The sequence below is a fragment of the Mus caroli genome, unplaced genomic scaffold, assembly GCF_978045245.1.
Source record: "Mus caroli unplaced genomic scaffold, Mus_caroli_1 scaffold_8, whole genome shotgun sequence".
Lineage (NCBI taxonomy): Eukaryota > Metazoa > Chordata > Mammalia > Rodentia > Muridae > Mus > Mus caroli.
The window spans coordinates 24,884,988-24,904,318 of record NW_028227263.1 but is presented as its reverse complement, the minus strand read 5'-3'; the positions used below and the strand labels follow the sequence as shown (position 1 = coordinate 24,904,318).

The 19,331-nt window shown below is 41.9% G+C and overlaps 1 protein-coding gene across 2 annotated transcripts in view; it reads left to right on the top strand.

Moving 5' to 3' along the window:
* The first annotated feature begins 115 nt into the window (after window positions 1–115).
* LOC110298723 (solute carrier family 68 member 1-like) overlaps window positions 116–19,331 on the top strand; it is a 31,470-nt gene continuing 12,254 nt past the window's right edge. For both annotated transcript variants that reach the window (XM_021168132.2, XM_021168131.1), the window contains exons 1-6: window positions 116–524; window positions 6,525–6,700; window positions 8,726–9,448; window positions 12,940–13,094; window positions 16,715–16,798; window positions 17,898–18,020. In XM_021168132.2, coding sequence (XP_021023791.1) covers window positions 6,551–6,700; window positions 8,726–9,448; window positions 12,940–13,094; window positions 16,715–16,798; window positions 17,898–18,020 — 1,235 coding nt within the window. In that variant the 5' untranslated portion in view covers window positions 116–524; window positions 6,525–6,550. The remainder of the gene's footprint in view (window positions 525–6,524; window positions 6,701–8,725; window positions 9,449–12,939; window positions 13,095–16,714; window positions 16,799–17,897; window positions 18,021–19,331) is intronic.

Sequence of the window (19,331 nt, the reverse complement as noted above, 5' to 3'; positions counted from 1 at the left end):
GGAGTGACAGCGACTTCAGCCAATAGAATATCAAAAAAGGTCGCGGGTCCGAAGGCCATCAGCCAATAATAGCTTAGGAAGGAACAAAGGAGGCGGGGAAAGGCGAAGAGGGTGCGGTCGGCAGCCCCTCCTCTTTTGTCTGCGTCGCGTCTCCTCAGTTGAGTGCACTCCAGTTCCGGAGTGTGGAGGTGGCTTCGGAGGACACCGGGTGCCGAGGACTACTAGTTCTGGGCACGGGTCATCATCTTCCCACCCGAGGGTTTCGGATGCGGGCCAACTCTCCTTGGCTCTGCCCTCGGTGATGCTCGGAGGGAGACTCATGGTCCGTCGGGAGGTTAAAGCCGAGAGAACGCTACTGAGTGAGAGCTGCTCAGTGTCGGAGCCCTGGCCTTCCAGGGGCCTGGCTATGAACTCCTAAAAGGGCAGTCACCAACCCCACTTCACACTCCAGAGTCCCGGGCTGGCTAGTGGAAGCCGCCTCCCCTGAGAAAAGTTGCCACAGTTTTGCATAGAATTTCTTAAAGGTTCGTAGAGCCCAGGATAAACACCTAACTAAGATCAGGCATTGCACTTGGTGACCAGCATGCTGGCGTCAGCTTGTTAACGCAGCCGTAACTACTGTTTTTTGGGTTAAAGTTTTAACATAGTTGGGTGCCTCACTTAGGGAAACTCTCAGAGGGAGAAAGGTCAGCGCAGATGTTTGGGATGTTATAAGTGATAACATCTACAGAGGACGGGAGAAGAACTGTGACAACTGAGGAGGGGAGGGGAGTAATTACTCAGGTTTGGCAGTAGTGATTTGGTAGAAACCTCCTGAAGTTAATAACTCCTTCGCACAGATCCCGAGTGTCACCCAGACTAAAGTGGAAAGCAGTTGCAAGTTTGCCTTATCCAAAAAAAGCACCAGTTGTGGCCTTAAAATAGTGTACACAGATTACTATGGTTTAAAACAGGAGAAATTGCTAGGAAGAAGCTACAAATCCTCAGAGATACTTTTATTTCTCTGAGATCTCGGGTAATTTGGAGGAAGGAACACTTCACCCTAATTTCTTTTTTTCAGTGCTAACGATGCCTTAGGCGTGCCAATCACTCTCCCCCTGACCTATATACATCTCCAGCCCATCATTCTTGTGGGTCCTAAGATGCTCCTTTTCAGATCAGTGTAACATGCACCTGCTCCTGGGAACATGGTCTTGTGAAGGTCAAGAAAGCCTCCCCATTGTGAGGTTGGTTTGTTGTTTGTACAGAGTCTCACTGTGCAGCCTCAGCTTTGCCTAGCACACTATGTAGATTAGGCTGGTTCTGCCTCCAGAGTGCTGGGATAAAAGGCACACAACCATCAAACCCTGTCCCTACAGGAATGTTGTTCTGGCGAGATTTTCCTCTTCATTCCTTAAGAAAGACTCCTTAATAGACCTTAAGGTACCAAGAACCTAGGGTTAGAAATCTAATTGTCTAGCCACAGTTTGTACTAGAAAAGCCGGCGTTAGCTCACCACTTAGGGGGAGAAATGACCTCTTTGCTCAACAGAGCTATGAGAGTCAAAGAAACTGTGCCCAATAAATCTGTGTTGTGAAGGGACTGTTAAAAAAAATAACAGCATCCAAATAATACACTTCCTTCTCTTTTTGCCTCCCTCTTCCTTTTTCTTTTTCCTGTTCTCCCGTGGTACTACCAAGGGCCCACTCACATGCAAGGAGAAGTTCCAAGCAACTGTCCCCAGCCCATGAGTACCAAAATAAGTAGTAATAGCAACAGATTGCAGTTTGTTAATGATGAATCCATGCCGATATAAATGAGAAAAAAAATTCCCTCATGAGGAATGCCAACTGAAAATATAAAATAACAAAGTAATATTAGCCAGGTATAGTGGTGCCCTCAGCACTGGGGATGTGGAGACAGGAGGCATGTGAGGTTGATACCACCTGTGCTACATTACAAGACCCTGACTAGGAAACAGAAGCCAAACAAAATAGAACAGGCCAGATAGTTAAGTGGCTAAAGGTGCTTGCTTCCTATCCTGACAAGCTGAGTTGATGGCAGCAACCCACATAGTGCAAGGCCAGAAGTGACTCCCACAGGTTCTCTACTTGTACCTTGTCACATACAACCCTCCCTAACACAAGGATCAAGTGTAACTTAAAACAAGTAATAATCGTAACAGACTGTCACCTCACAAGTTCCTTCTGAGTACAAGTACACCAAGAGGCAAGATGTCCCTAGTCAGCTTTTTGTTGCTATGTTTTTAAAACAAAAACCAAGGTTCCTGGTAAAGCCTCTTCTTCCAGAAATGTCAATATCTCAGCCCAGACACAAAAATGAAGCAATGTAGAACCAATTACTGTAATCACACAGAATGCTGTGGAAAGAAAGACAATCCAATTTAGGACTTGCAGATGTGTAGCCGCTGAAGCCTGGAGTCATGCGTCTGACCTCAGTCACTGGTCTCAAAGACCAGGACAGACCCATCTCAATTCCAAATTTGGGGTGCATGGGGATGTTCTTTAACCGTTTTCAAAGAAAAAATAACACACCCTACAGATTTTATTCATTTTGGGGGGGTGGGTCTATGGGTTCATATTTACGGATGCTATTTTCAGAGACCATTTTTGTGTGTGTTCTGCAAAATCCTCAACAAAAACTGTACAGAGAAAGACCTTGCAAGCTAAAAGCTCTGCCTTGGAAGTGTCTCCATGAGGCAATCATAAATAGCGGCCGCAGTGATGATAACCGTTGGCTTAGAAGCAGGTTGGTGAATAACTATGCAAGATGAGGCTAAACAGAGGGTTTCGGAGTTTGCCTGATTTACCAGTATATAGTGTATTCATCCAACCTTATCATGATTGTGTTCTATTGTTTTGTTGTTGTTGTTTTGTTTGTTTTTCAAGACAGGGTTTCTCCATGTAGCCCTGGCTGGCCTGGAACTCGTTCTGTAGGCCAGGTTGGTCTCAAAACTCAGAGATCTGCTTGCCTCTGCCTCCTGAGCGATGGGATCAAAGGTGTGCACCGTCAGCCCTGGGCTCATTCCGATGCTTTTTATCTCTTTTCTATAAAACGCTTTGTGGTAAAGTCAGGTTGGCTTCTGAAATCCTTTGCTCTTGGCTGTAAAGATGAAACATTCTCTTCATCTTACAGTAAAAATCATTTAAAGGGATTTAAAATAATTTTTAAAGATAGTAATAGCAGCTTTTAAAAGATGCAAAGTGACGATGTGATAAACCTAGACCAGGATGGAAGTAATCGAAAGGAAAATACTGATGTGTCTTTTTGTGGAGAATTAGGAAGATGTTATTTCCTCGGTATGTATAAGTAAAGAGTTTAGACACTTTTTCTGTAGTGATACTAAAACTTTGTATTCTTCACTTTAGGCAGGTTGGACATTTAACTCAATTTTTTTTGAAAAAAATTAAATTTGGGGAGCTTATAATACCTTGCAAAAATCTAAGTCTGTGACTGTCTCCCTTCTGACGTAATGATAGAGCAGTTCAGAAAGGCACAACATGCTTATTCTAGAAAGCCTCAAAAGAAGAAAATCACACTCAGAGATTGGTGGGCTAAATTTGTAACTTGGCTTTGGACTCTACTGACTTCTTTTGTTTTTGCCTAAGTGACAAGGTGACCTCTAGCTCCAGTCTTCATTCGAACTTATACCAAAAGTAAAGCCCTGGGGTGAAGCCTTCACCACTACTCCAGCTTTTCTAATTTGAGAATTACCTTTTAAAGCCAAAAATGTTGACTGCCCTTGTGATACTGTAGTGCTTGTACTTCTTAAGCCTTGAGAACCGCATCAGGATGAAATCAAGAACAGATTTGTATTTTATCATTAAAACAGAATTTCCGTTCATTTAAAAGACACAACTACAGGAGGCTGAAGAGATGCTTGGTTGTAGTGACCATTTTGGAATTTTGGTTTCTTTGGAAGCACGGAAATGTTAGAAGAATATGTTTTCATTTTGATCCCAGGTATGGGGCTGTGGAGCTGCTTCAAGCTGTTGGAAGCAGCTGACTACGATTCGCCTTGTGCTCTAGGTTTTGTCAGCCACAGATAGTTTCTGTGATAGTGTGATATTTGGAATTCTTTTCCGAGGGTACATAAATGTGAGCACCCTGAGAAGGTGGGGTTGGGGTTGTTGGTCATTTAGGGAAGTTCTTTGTGGCTTGTTAATAGCTGTGGTCAAAGGGAACCCCCCCCCAAAAAAAAACAAAAGGAAAGAAATTAGAACTCCCCTCTCCCCTCTATCCTTATATCTCTTCTATCAAATGATATGGGGTGAACCAGGCATGGGGGATGGGGATGGAGTGGGAAAAGAATAACTCACAAAGTAGCAAAGACCAGCTACAACTCCTGGGTTAACTCTAGCTTCAGGTTGATCTGATGCCTGTGGTTTTACAGTCACCTAAACTCAAATGCACACACCAGCCCCACCCCACACCCATAATTTAAAAATAAAAAACACATACAAATACACACATGGATAAAACGATTTCATTGCTATTATTACAGTACTGGGGACTGAACCTAGGGTCATTCTCATATTATGAAGGTACTCTACCAATAAGCAAAGCAGAATTATTCTTTATTAACCCACTAGTAGTGTTTCCCATAGATTGAATCACCCTTTTTGGTTTAATCTGTGAGACAAGGTCTCAATGTTTAACCCAGACTGGTTCCAAGCTCATGATCTTCCTGCCTCAGTCCCCAGAGTGCTAGGATTACAGGTATGCACTAGCAAGCCCAGCTTAATAACCTTTTTTTTATATATATAATTTTGGAACTCTGTGATGTATACAATTAAACTAATTCCTGGGTCTATCAGAGGGTAAGATTGGGAGCCAGTACTTGAAGGGGCAGGTTGACAGAGGTTTTCCTAGAGGTCTTGAATTCACTTCCAGAGTGATGGGATGACAGGTCTGCACCACCACACTCAAGGGGTTTTTGTTGTTGTTGTTGTTGTTTATTTTTGTTTTTCATTTTTGGTTTTCTTTGTGGTTCTGGGGACCAGTAACTTGATCACCTGTGATGTAAGTTCCCTTCCAACTTGCCTTCCCTCTCCCTAAGAAACTGGGTACTGTAGCTTGAGTTGCCTGCTTAATTTTGTTCCTGATTCTCCAAGATTAGAGCAGAAGCCAGGGGATTATTCAAGCAAATAATATCCTCATTATGTGTAAATGTATCTATCCCCCAATTCAGTGAACCTATGGAGAGCTGGTGAAACTGTCTACCAAATCAAGGATAATGAAAGTTGGTGGGACACAGCAGTACATCCCTCTAATTCTAGCACACAGGAAGCCAAGGCAGGAAGGTTCAGAGTTCAAAGCCAGCCTGAGCTACATCACCTTAAATACATAATCAAGCTTTTAAAAGAATCTGGGTAATATTCTTGCCTAGCCTACGTGAGACTCTGGACTTAATCTGCACACAAAGTGGGCATTGTGGTGTCCACCTGTAACTCTAACACTTAGGAGGCAGAGGCAGGAGGTCAGAGGGAGTCCCTGCTCCATGGCAAGTTTGAGGTCAGCCTTTGAGTATGAGACCTTGCCTGGGAAAACAAAAACAAGATCAATTTACATCTCCCTACTGCTTAGCTAAACTCTCCCTATTTTCCAATCAGAAAGCAAGGAGATAGGCTATATTTAAGAGGGGTATCTAGGTTAGAAGAAAATATATTAGTTAGAACAAGGCTATATTATTTCTATATTCCTATTAGATATGGCCTTTGGATCAGAGTTACACAGTCTATGGAGAAGAAGGCTAAGTAACTATTTTACTGCAAGTGTGCTGAGGAATGAGCAGCTTGCCACAGAGCAGGACCTGCTGCTATTCCTTCTGTCTGGCTTTAGCCAAAGGCTGTCGTCTCACTGTTCATTTTCTGTTCCTCCTCCTCAACCAGGTAGGCTGATCCATAAGCATAGCTCCTTGACCACCAGCTAAGCATGGCTAAACTCTTGGGTAAATCTCACTTTATAATTTATAAGAAATATAAGAACGTATACAGAGACTGGGGAGATGGCTCAGTCCATAAAGCGACTTCTGCAGAAGCATGAGGACCTGAGTTCAACATCAGCATCCATGTGTGAAAGCAAGAAGTCTGGTGTGGTGGCATATGTCTATAATCTTAGATCTTGAGAAGCAGAGACAGGAGGACCCTTGGGTCTTTCTAGTCACTGGTCTTGCTGAATAGGTGAGATGTTGGTTCACTTAGAGACCCTGTCTCAAAAAAGGTGAGAAGCAATAACAGAAAATACTCAGTGTGGTCTCTGTGTGTGCAAACACACACACACACACACACACACACACACACACACACACACACACAAGAATAACATAGAGTCATACTTTATGCAAATTGGGGCTCATATAACATCTCAGAATGTTGAGTAAGTAGAAATAAATAGATAAAGAAATCTAGTGACGTTCAGAGCAAGTATTTTTGGACTCTAAAATTTCTAGTGTTAATGGAATTTTATTATCCATCAACACTGCATGCAAATAGTGAATTGAAACTTTTTTTTTTTTAACTCAGGGATGAAAACTTCCTCTGCATGAAAAATGACCCTTTTAAGTATCAAATCTGAAGCCTGGGCGTACTCTCTGATTACACTAGGAACCGAAATGTTAAGTTCTTTCTTCAGCTTCTACTATGTGAAACTTTTCTTGGAAGTATACAAGATTTCCAAGTTGGCCTTCTGCCAGGCCCAGGTGAGATACACTTTTTACTCCTTTCAATGCAGGACAGTGCTTCCTTCCTTATAGTGGTATGTCAGCGTCAAAAAGTGGGTTCTTTACATACCTGTAAGAGTTATCAATAAAAACGTGTGTGCTATGGTGATGCAAACCTGTAATCTTAGGATTTAAGCCAAGGCAAAAAGACTGTTGAGAATTCAAGGCTACATAGAAGGATCCTATTTCAAAAAGAGAGAGGGGGAGGGAGAAGAGGAAGGAGGGAGGGAAAAGAAGAAAAGGCAAAGGGATTTGCTGGGAGAGAAGAGAGGGAAGGAAGAAAAGGAGACATGTAGTTATGATTACCATTGCGATGATAGAACACCGTGGCCAAAACAACTGCGGAGGAAAGGGTTTGGTTTATACTTCCACACCGTAGTCCACCACTGAAAGAAGCCAGGGCAAGAACTCACACAGGGCAGGAACCTGGAACAGGAGCTGATGTAGAGGCCACAGAGGGTTGCCCCATACTGGCTTGCTCAACCTGCTCAAGAATGTTCCCACGAGCATGGACTGGGCCCTCCCACATCAATCACTAACTAAAAGTCTTGCCTGTATCCCAATCTTATGGAGGCATTTTCTCAATTGAGGTTCCCTTCTCTTAGATGACCCCAACTTGTGTCAAGTTGAAATAAACTACCCAGCACAGGAGCTATACCTTGAAAAGCTTGGTGATATTGACAGATTGTATTATGTCTTGTCATGCATGAGCTAAATGGGGAGTTCTTATATTTTCCATTGCTTATTATAGAGCTACATATTTACTATGCTGATTTTGAGTTAATTTATTATTAGAAGTATCTTAACCTGTCTTGCTTTCTCCCCACCCCCACCCCCCCACCCCCCGAGATAGGGTTTCTCTGTGTAGCCCTGGCTGTCCTGGAACTCACTCTATAGACCAGGCTGACCTTGAACTCTCAGACATCTGCCTGCCTATGCCTCCCAAGTGCATGGGCCACACCACTGCCTGGCTAACCATTCTTAATGTAGATATGCAAAATAGTATTTTGGAAGGAAGAGAAATGGCTTATTGATTTAGAACACTTTTTGCTTTTCTAGAAAATCTGGGTTTAGTTCCCAGCACCCATATGATGGCTCACAATCATCAGTAACTCCAGTTCCAGGGGATCTGATGCCCTCTTCTGGTCTCCATGGGTACCAGACAAACACATGGTTCACATGCATACATGTAGATAAAACATTTGTAGATGTAAAATAAATTAAATAAATAAAAACCTTTAATAAGAGGAAGGGCCTGAACTCCGTGAGAAAGTGTGGCCCCCGTGTGCCACAGCGGGAGACACATTCTGAGTTCCCTGGGTTGCTATGGTGCTCTACTTCATTAGCTAGATGAGTTACCTTCCCCATCCTCAGTATCTAATTTTGTAAGCTGGGAGGAATAACTCCCCACTCTCATGGAGAGTGTTGTTGCTGTTGTTGTTTTTTTAAAAGGATTTGACAAAGTAATACAAAGTGCAAACACTTGTGTTACACTTGAATATAAAGCAAACATGCATTGGCTTTCCAGTAGCCTACTGTCACTATTATTATCATTGTTGTTTTGTTTTTAGACAAGCTTTCTCTGGAAAGTTTATCAGGCTGGCCTTGAACTCACAGAGTATCTGCCTCCTGAGTACTGGGACTAAAGGTGTGTGCCACTATACCCAACACACTGTTAGTTTCAATTGAAACTGAGACTTTTCAGCTTTAAATACTTCTCAAGTTAAAAACAGAAAAACAAAAAACAACAACAAAAAACCCAAACCAGGGATTCTTTCTTCCTGCCTCTTGCCTTTCCTCTCTCTCTCACCCTCTCCCTCCTGCTCTCTGGTTTATGGTGTAGCTCAGACAGGCCTTGGACTCCATGGTTCTCCTCCTTCAGCTCCCAGATGCTGAGATTACAGGCACGTACTCAGCCTCAGGAGTCATTCTCAGCTTGAATGTAGTCGTCTACGCTACTAACAACTATGCAAACTAATTTCACGTGTATTTGGTTCTCCCTAGGTAATTTTAATGATATGGAATATTCTGACTGACCTGAGTGGGTATTTCCACATGAGCTCTCAGTATGACTGCTGTCTCAGTTACCGTTGCTCCCTGCTTGGAGCCCTTCTGCACGCAGTGGCCTTCTTGCTCCCTTGGTTCCCTTGGAAACACTATAGAGAAAGTGACTGGCTTATTGGACTCCAGCTGGTAGCCTCCCTGTGCGCATTTAACAGCACCCACGCCTGGGTGCAGCAAGCCCAGTGGCGCCTGTTTGCAGAGACTTCCCCCAGGTATGAGAACAGGCTGCAGCTGACCAGAATTAACCAAGTGGCATCCCTGGTGGGCTCCTTCAGCATCCTTTTCTGTGGCCTCATCTCTCACAACATGGAAATCCTGCCCAATTTTCAAGCCACGTCTGTCGCCATTGCCTTCCTGGCATCTATCAGCTTTTACAGTGGCATGTTCAATGTGAGACACTTTGAGTTTAAAAGAAACCCAGAGGAAAACGTCCTCTCCGAGAGCGAACAGGAGTTGGCAAGGACCTCCGTCATCTTACTGATGAGACAAATCTTGTCTCAGAGGAACTTCTACCTTTTCCTCATCATGAATTTCTTCCAGGTCTTCCATTTGACCATCTTCAGTAACTTCATGATGATCTTTGTCGATAACCTCATTCCCACTGACTCTCTCTCTTCTTCCGTAAGGAGCATCATGTATGGAGCAGGCTTCATCTGCCCTCAGGTATGTGTGAATCTCTGTGTGTTTTCCTAGTGGGGCTGAAGATGAACCCTTAGCTGTCTGAGGAGATAAAAATGTTACTGATTGTTACATGTTTACTAACAAACACTAAGAGTCAGAGCCCAGTCACTGTACAGGGCTCCATAGAAACAAACAGAGAGTCAGATCCCAGTCACTATACAGGGCTCCACAGAAACGATGGGAGAGCAAATGAAAAGTGAACAACGGACGAGCACGTTGAGAGCCAAGCACCATGCCATTTTAAAATATGTATTCTAAAAATTTTTATTTATTTATTTTGTGTGTGTGTGTGTGCATGTGTGTGTTTTGAGATAGGTCTCACTGTATAGTCCTGGCTGGCCTGGAACTTGATAAGTAGACCAAACTGACATTGAGAGCCCCATGCCTAGACTATTGTGCATATTTGTGTCAGGGTGGTCTGTGGTGGTCAGAAGACAGCTTAGAGGCCCCATTTCTCTCTCTCCTCATGTAGGTTCCAGGGATTGAACTCAGGTGGTTAGGTTTGGTGCCAAGCCATCTCCACAGCCTAAAGTTTTAAATATTTGGCTTTGAATATAAGCATAAGCAAAGCTGTGGAAGAAGTAAATGGCTTCCTTTGAATGTATATTTTTGCTTTATTCAGTCATTTAAAGATGTATTGGTACATCATTTATTCAATTATTTTGTCAACTTTTTAATTGGTGTATTAGTCAACCTTCATATATTGAGTTGCAGAAATACTTTGTATATTCCGGATACAAGTTCTTTGTCAAATAATAGCTCTCTCTTTCTCTCTTTCTCGTTCTCTCACTCTCTCGCTCTCTCATAGTACTGTGGATTGGACCTAGGGCCTTGCGTAGTTAGTGCTCCCATTAAGCTAAATATTCAGCCAGTAAATACTTAGTCTTTTCCTAAATTTGGCCAACAGAATTGAACAGCCTTCCTCCTCAATCCCCCACAAGAACATGAAATACAAAGCTGTTTTAATGTATTCCTCATTTCTAGGTAAATGATACTTTCATGAGCTGAGAGTTGTCAATGTTTGACTAAATGGCTGTAACCCACTTTAATCATTGGGCATGGTTTCCCTTTTCTGAGGCTGACTGCACAGTGGAATTCATCTCAAGAGGCTGAGAAAATGGAAGGAGAAAAGAAAGAACAAGACAGGTCTGATGGCACACATGGTTAACTCCACACCCAGGAGGCTGAGGCAGGAGGATTGGCATGAATTCCAGGCCAGCCTAGTCTATGAACTGAAAACTAATCTTAAAAAAAAAAAAAAAAAAAAAGCGTGTATGTGGTCTTCCTCCCATACAGGTCCTAAGCAGGCCCAACAGAGCTCAGCTTCTGGGATCCTGGAATCCAGTGTGTGCAGGAAGGTGTGGCTGAGGAAATCAAGTCTTTTCTCTAATGCTGTTTAAGAATTCAGTCAGTCATCATGCGCCCTTAAAAGAAGCAGATTAGTAACATCTAAGAGTGGAGCTTTGGAATTTCTCAAGGGAGAATGTGGCTCCCCTATTTAACTACGCGATCCCGAGGGAGTCATTCAATTCTCTGTGTCTCATTATCTTCATTTATAAAATTAAAATAAAAATGGGGTGGGTCTCCCACAGTCACCATGTGAACGACTAAAGGGCAGCACACTGGTGACTAGAAAGGGTTCCCAGCACACAGGTAATCCCCTTGGAAGTGCCGGCTCTTGCTCTCTCACGTGACTGGCTCAAGCTAGACACCAAGCTACAACACTGCCTTTCTCGCTCTGGGTCGCTTTAGATTCTGTGGGTGACTTTGCCAACACTCAGGTGGGATATGCTGTTTGAAGACTCCAGTTCAGGTGGACATATAAAAAGGGAGCCAGACTCCGTCTATAGAAGCCTTTACTTTTAGACATAAGTCTTTCTCTTCTGTTATTATGAACTTTTGTGGTAACATCCTTGGCTCATGTCTCTGTACATATTAGACACAAGAATAATAGCTGTACATTATCGAGTGTCTTATATGCTGAGTATGGACTTAAATAGGAGAAGGGGGAATGATAGGGTTAGTGCTCATCGGTAGAGTGCCATAAAATAGAGCAAAAAAAAAAAATGAGAGGGGAGAGGAAAGAGGATATAGACATTAGAAAATGTCTCTTAGGTGAAGTAGCTTGAGACTTTGAGCACACAGGCAATTAAAGTGGCCAAGTTGGAATTCAGATGTAAGGTCTCTGATTTCCAAAGCTTGCACTTCGAACTCTGTCCCAAATTCCTTGCATTATTGACTATCCTGCGTGTGTCTGTGTTAGAGACTTAGACGAAGCAGCTTCACCTCAGTAAGTGGATGCGAGGTACTTGCTAAAACTCTGCACACGCGAGCATCCTGGGTCTCGCTGGGGCTGCTTTCCTTCCCTCGAAGAGAAGCTTCGGATCTTGTCAGCCGCTGAGCTACTATTTTCAGCCTCTAGAAAATGAGCTCTCGTTTGTTCCTTGAAAGTAGAAGAGTAAGCCAAAGAGTGGGCCAGGAAGGAAAGGACGTCTACAGTCAACTTACAGTGTTCAAAATTCCTCTTCTATTGTATGTACATACATTTGGTTAGAGGAAACTTCTCTGGGCTAAACAATGCACTTTTCATGTTGCAAACAAAGAGTGTTTTCAGAACTTGGTGAATGCGCATGAGTGCACATGTCACAGACTTTTTAGCCTAGAACAATGGATGTCTTCAGAACTGGCAACAAAAATGCAGGAAAGGGAAAAAGAAGTAAGTCCTTAGTGTTAATATGTTAGAATGATTAACATATATAACATTTAACCAGAAGAGATGGGAAGCAACCTAGCCACCGTGTACTAGACTTCTGATTTTAGGGGAAGGGGCATTTCACATTGCCTCACAGTGCTGGTGGTGAGATGATCAGTACAGACCTGCCTTGGGTTAGTGCTGGCTTTAACCTCCAATTGTAAACTGTATATTTGTCTAAGTCTTGGATGAGCCTCCCATTTCCTGGGTATTTGATGTGTCTTATGGAAATAGTAACTATTTCTTTAATATTCATACAACACTAATGCTTGCAGTTTTGTTTTGTTTTTTATATTCTTTTTTCTTTTCTTCCCTTTTTGGCAGTGCTGAGGTAGAACCCAGAGCTTTATATGTGCTTCCAACCACCGACCTACATCCCCAACCCTTCCATTTTTTTGGTGTATATGAATTAGCAGCTGGGTGTAGTGGCTCACTTGTAATCCCAGCACTTGGGAGGCTGAGGCAGGAGGATTACTGAGAGTTCAAGGCTAAACCCAGACTACATGGTAAATTCCAGCACAGATGGGGCCACATAGTGAGACCCCCATCTCAAAACTAAACCAAACCCCGATCAAGACAGTCTAAGCTATGATGCAAAAGGTGTTGTAATCCAGAGCGACTTAGTTTTGTAAGGAGAGGCTGATTTTGTCAGCACAGGTAAGCAGGACTAACGGGTGGGGCGGGTTCTTCTTTAACACAGTGTCGATCTCTTTCCTTGCAGTGCCTGGTACTTCTAGGTCAGTCCTGGCTGAAGAAATACGGTTACTATAAGGTTATCTTAATTTCTTTCTACCTAGAAGGGGCAGCCGCCCTTGTCATGTTACTTCTGGGACAGGAACACTATTACTGTTTGGCTGTTTATCTCACTGTTATCATGTAAGTAAATGCCAGGTCCCTTTCAGCCTTGTCTCACGCTTTCCCAGCACCCTTCCAAACACTGAGCTATCTTTAATTTGAGTAGCTGGAGTTAGCAGCATGAGCCACCATGCCAGGCCTACCATATTTGATCTGAATGGAGTTTCTCATTTGTAGATGGGAACATTGTTCATTTCAGCAAAGTTGTTTGAATATTAACAGCTTGCATGTTGAAAGTGTTTCATATAGTAGATTTGTGCCAAAGATTGGCTCTGTTTAATAGCTAGGTTTGGTGGCTCAGCCCTGTAAATCTGGCAGCTAGAAGCTGAGGCAGGAGTATTGCCATAAATTCTAGATGAGCTGGATTACAGAATAAGACTGTGTCTCAAAAATAAATAAAACCAACTTGTCAAAACAAACAGAACACACACATACAAAAAACCCAACAACAATAACAGCTCAACAAGGGGCTACGAGATAGCTCAGTTGCTAAACAGCTCTCCACACAAGTGTGAGGGTTCTTGGCACCCAGATAAGCCATATACAACAGCGTGCATCTGTAACCCCAGTGCTTGGGAGTGGGTATGGGCTGTGGGGTAGAGACAGCAAGATCCCTAGATCTCACTGAGCAACCTGTCTAGGTGAGTTGGTGAGCCCCAGGTTCAATGAGACGTTGTCCCCAAAAATAAGATAGAGGGCTGGAGAGATGGCTCAACCGTAAGAGAGCTTTCTGCTCTTGCAGGGGACCCAGGTTCAGTTTCATTTAATTCCTATCACCCACATAGTGGCTCACAACCATCTTTAACTCTAGTCCCCAGGGATTTGGTGTCCCTTCTGATTTTTGTGGTCTCCTATACACTCGTAGTATACATAATACACTCAGGAATACACACATATGCACTAACTTAACAAATCAATAAATACATAAATTTTAAAGAGAGGGAATATGTATGATGAAGACACTGTTGTTAGTACCAATGCGCAAACAACGTGCTTATTCTTACACACCTACACAAACACATATACCACATACATAATAAATAAATGTTAAAAAAGAAAAAGTCAAATAACAACATCAGCAACCCCAGGTGTATGCACACATATAATTCCAGTACTTGGGAGGAAGAGGCAAGAGGACCACAAGTTCAAAGTCATCCTTGCCTACATAGCAAGTTCAAGGCCAGCCTGGGCTATGTGAGACCATCTCAGAAGCAAGCAAGCCAACAATTGCTTCATGTATTGCTGGAGTTGAATGTGAAGTCCATGTGCACTTTTCATGCCTAGAATTTTTTTTAAAGCAATTCCCCACCCTCCTGTCTCATTCTACAAAACAAAAAACAAAAAACAAAACAAAACAAAACAAAAAAACCAAAACTTGTATGTGAGAGAGAGCAAGTATGTGGTATGTACTTGTCTTTCTGGGTCTGACTTATTTCCCTGAACCTGTACTCTACAGTTCCACCCACTTTGCTACTTCTGTCAGAATTTCATTCTTCTTTCTGACTAGATAATATTCCATTTTATATACATATCATATTTTCTTTATCTGTTCATCCATTAATAGGCACCTAGGCTGGTTCCATATCATAGCGACTGTAAGTAGCACTGCAATAAGTTAGGCCATTTGAGTATCTCTTTGTCATCTGTCTCCTTGGGTATTATAAGAAGCAGTAAAGTAGCCGGATCTACTGATACTCTAGTTTCAGGCTCTGGATGAGCTGTAGGAGACCAGCCTTCTCCACAGCAACTTCTCTAATGTACATTCTGGCCTGCAGACTGTGGGAACCTTTTCTACATCACCTACATTTGACTTTTGGTTTTTGTGCTTTTTTTGACAATAGCCATTCCTTTTTTAAGTTAGGGCCTCGCTGTGTAGAACTGGATGGCCTGGAACTTTCCATGTAGATCAGGCTGGCCTTGAACTTCAAGAGATATACCTGCTTTTGCTTTCTGAGTGCTGGAATTAAAAGTGTGTGACACTATGCTTAGCTGATAATAACCATTTTAACTGGAGTGAAATAATATCTAATATCTCCTGGTGACTAATTTAGCATATATTTATGCCATTTATATATCTTTAAAAATTTTTTATTTTATATGTATGGGTAGTTTGCCTACATGTGTATCTGTGCACCACATGTGTGCCTGTGCCAGTAGAGATCAGATCCCCTGGCACTATAGTTACAGATGGCTGTGAGCCATCATGTGGGTGCTAGGAATCTACTCAGGTCCTCTGAAGGAGTGTCCAGTGCACCTAACTACTGAGCCATCTCTCCAGTCTGGCCATTTGTATTTGATGGAATTGCCTCTAGTTTTGGTTGTTTTGTTGTTGTTTGTTTTGGTAGTTTGCTGCTGTGAAGTTTTTTTTTTAATATTTATTTATTTATTATATGTAAGTACACTGTAGCTGTCTTCAGACACTCCAGAAGAGGGAGTCAGATGTCGTTACGGATGGTTGTGAGCCACCATGTGGTTGCTGGGATTTGAACTCTGGACCTTCGGAAGAACAGTCGGGTGTTCTTATCCACTGAGCCATCTCACCAGCCCCGTAAAGTTCTTTTTAAATTCTTTATACATTCTGTATATTAATCCAGATGAATAGTTGATGTATATTTTCTCCCATTTGGTAAGCTATCTCTTTACTTTTGATTTTTTTCTTCTTGCTTTGAAAATAATTTTTAGTTTCATGTAATTTCACTTGTTAATTTCTGTTCCTTGCTTCCTGTGTTTTGAGTATCAAATAAAAAAACAAGTATCAAATAAAAAAACAAATCAGTTCATTTGCTAAACAACTTAAATGGATTCTTATTGCTCTTGGACTTACTCAATTCCTTGATGTGTTTTGCCTATATCGTCTTTTACATTAGTCTTTGTTTGTTTGAGACAGGCTCTCTCTTGGGCTTGAACTCACTCTGTGGTGGTTTGAATATGCTTGTCCCAGAGAGTGGCACTATTTGGTGCCACTAGTGGCCTTGTTAGAGTAGGTGTAGCCTTGTTGCAGTAAGTGTTTTTCTCTGTGGGGTTGGACTTTAAGACCCTCATTCTAGCTACCTGGAAGCCAGTCTTTTCATGTTTGCCTTTGGAACAAGATGTAGAACTCTCAGCTCCTCCTACACCACACCTACCCAGGCACTGCCATGCTCCCTGCCTTGATGATAATGGACTGAACCTCTGAAACAGTAAGCCAGCCCCAATGAAATGTCATCCTTATAAGAGTTACCTTAGTCATGGTTTCTGTTCACAGCAGTAAAACACTAATTAAGACATACTATAAGACATACTATGTAGCTAGAGCTGACTTGAGCTGTTGATTCTCCTGCTTCTGCTTCCCACGTGCTGGGTGTGTATGCTGCTACTATGACCAGCTTTGCTTATTTTTCAAAATAATTTTACATGTATGAAAGTTTCACTTGTATATGTATACCTGGTGCCACAGAAGACAGAAGAGGGGAATGAAGTTACAAACAGTTATAAGCCACTATGTAGGTACTGGGAACCGAGCTTGAGTCTTCTTAAAAAGCAACCAGCTGTCTTAACTTCTTAACCGCTGAGTCATCTCTCCAGCCCCTGTTGTTTTTGCTCTGTGCTTTGTAGTTGTAGAATGTACACATGTGTACAGTATTTTAACTTTTTTTTTCTAGGGTGATTGTACATACCTCTCTTTGCTTATTTAATTTGCCAGTGGCAGACATGATTGATGCGGATTTACCGAAGTTTAACAGGCAGTAAGTATATTTATTCAGATACTAACTACACAATGTCACACATAGGAATTACCAGACTCCCTACAGCTCAGTTATGCTGACACCACAAACACATGCCAGAGTGATGATCCTAAGGACTGTCTCTGGGACCAAGAGAACAGAATATCATACAATGTTCACATTTTTTCACTCTGATCAGCTTTTTCTTTTCTTGCTTTGCAATGGTGTGGATTGACCCTCAGGGCTTTGCACATGCTGGGCCAGTGATCTATCCTGGAGCTGCATCCCTTGCCCCTGGGCAATGTTTTTCTGTTTCTGAAAGGACATCATAATTTTTAGTGCACAGAACCACTGAGTCATCAGGGCTCATGCTTGGGAACGAAAGCCCAATCTCAATCTGTTTCATGCTGTAAGAATTTCAATGCACTGGCATTTACCAAATGCTAACACACATAACACCATGTGGTTGTTTACTGTCAGATAAGCAGAGGGACACCTTTCTGAAGCTCAGCCACTCAGTAGACTGAGGCAGGAGGATCACTTGAGTTCTAGGCTGGCCATATAGCAAGACCCTGTCTCAACAAATAGCTGTGTGTTGTGACTCACACATGTAATGCTAGCACTGCAGAGACTGAGGCAGGAGGATTACCTCAAGTTAAGGGTTAGACTGTACTAAATAATGAGTTGAAGTTCAGCTTGGGCTACATTGTCTTTAAAAATCATCATCAACAAATATAATATAGAATAGCAGCAAGAGTTCTATTGTTCTTAAAACTAAGAAATTCATATTTTATAATTGCTAAGCTATTTCTATAGTTGTTTACTTAGGTTGAAGGGAACTTCATGCATAAAGAGGCTCTTCAGATGTAGATCTGCATACATATTTGAGTATGGAAATACAACAGATGTGTTAGGATGGTGGAACACATCTTTAACCCCAGCACTTGAGAGGCAGAGGGAGATGGATCTCTGAGTTTAAGGCCATCCTGGTCTATAGAGTGAGTTCCAGAAAACAATCTAGAGCTACATAATGAGACATGCTCTCTCAAAAGCAACAAGAAGAAATATACCAAATGTGATTTATATTGGTAAGTACCAGCCCTATTTTTGTCTCTTTCAGGTCTTCTCTTTCCTTGATGGTTGCTGTCATCAGTGCTTTATTTACCAGACCTGCCCAGTCGTTAGCCCCCATGTTGATACTGTCTAAGCTAAACCAGTATGAGTATGGCGAGCTGAACAACAGGTAGAGTAAAAAAAAAAAACCTTTGCAGTCATGCAAGAAATCCACCCTTGTCCATTAACCATTAAGAAACTATCTTGGACTTTGGATTATGTTAGCTATTAACTCACATAACTCAAATGAGCTATAATAAAAGTATTAATGTTAAAGAGCCATGAGATAGTTTTAACACCATTACTGAAATCACATATATGGCACATGTCTGTACCCTTCACACAAAGCTTAATATTGATTACATTTTCTAAGGTGTCTACTCACTCCCTCACTATTACTTCTTGTTTCTGAGGACTTGATTAAAACAGTACTGGGGATAAACGATGAAAAAGGAGCCTCCACAGGGCTCTAGAGATTATAAAATGCTGAGATAGGTCCCTACCAAGGGCTGGGAAGTAGCTGAGTGGTAAAACACTTACCTAGTATACTGGGAACTGAAGGTTTGATCTTCAACACCCCAAAGGAAAAAGGATCCTACCAGAAGCCCACAGGCTACTGTGACTATGTGGAGGAGCATGCCCTACCCAGTCTGCTTATGGTCAGGGAACACTCATGGGAGAGTGAGTCTAATGGTCCATGTGGGAAGCAGAACTGCCAGCTTCCAAGACTGAGGGTCCCTGCTATGAGCAGGGACTGTTCAGCCCTTCTGTAATTTCTTTTGTCAATAGTTTTATAGTTTTCCTTATGCACATCTTGTAATTTCTTCAGGCTTATATCTTAGTATTGTATATTTTGGGGCACTATATAAGTGACATTCCATGTGTAAAATAAAATTCTACTTGTCTATTGCTTGTAGGTAAGAAAGACAGTGACTTTGACATGGTAGAATATTTTGCAGGCTTTTTATAATTACTTTTTAGTTCTAGCAGTTTCTTTTCTGTCAGTTTTATGATTTTTCTACATAGACAAATGTTTTTAAGTTTTGTTATAACTCCTCCCCCAATGTTTTATTATGAACATTTTCAAATACATGAGAACATGGAGAAAGTTCCATCGTGGTTACCTGTAGCTTTAGCTGTCTGCATCTGAATGCTTGAGTGTCAGCACGTATTGATCCAAATCCCTTTCTTCTGCTTCTCAATCCAGATATCTTCTTTTTCCTCACAAATTTTTAAACAGAAAAATAGCTTAACGTGCAGAGAAAACTCTTAGAGTAAAGAATTAACACTGTACATATTTAGTTCTAAAAAGTTGTACATTTGGTTATTCAATGTGCAAAGAGACACAGAGACACACACACACACACACCAGCAACCATATGTACATACTCTAAGGCAGGGGTTGGTTCTCTCCTTCTACTATGTGAGTCCCAGATATTGA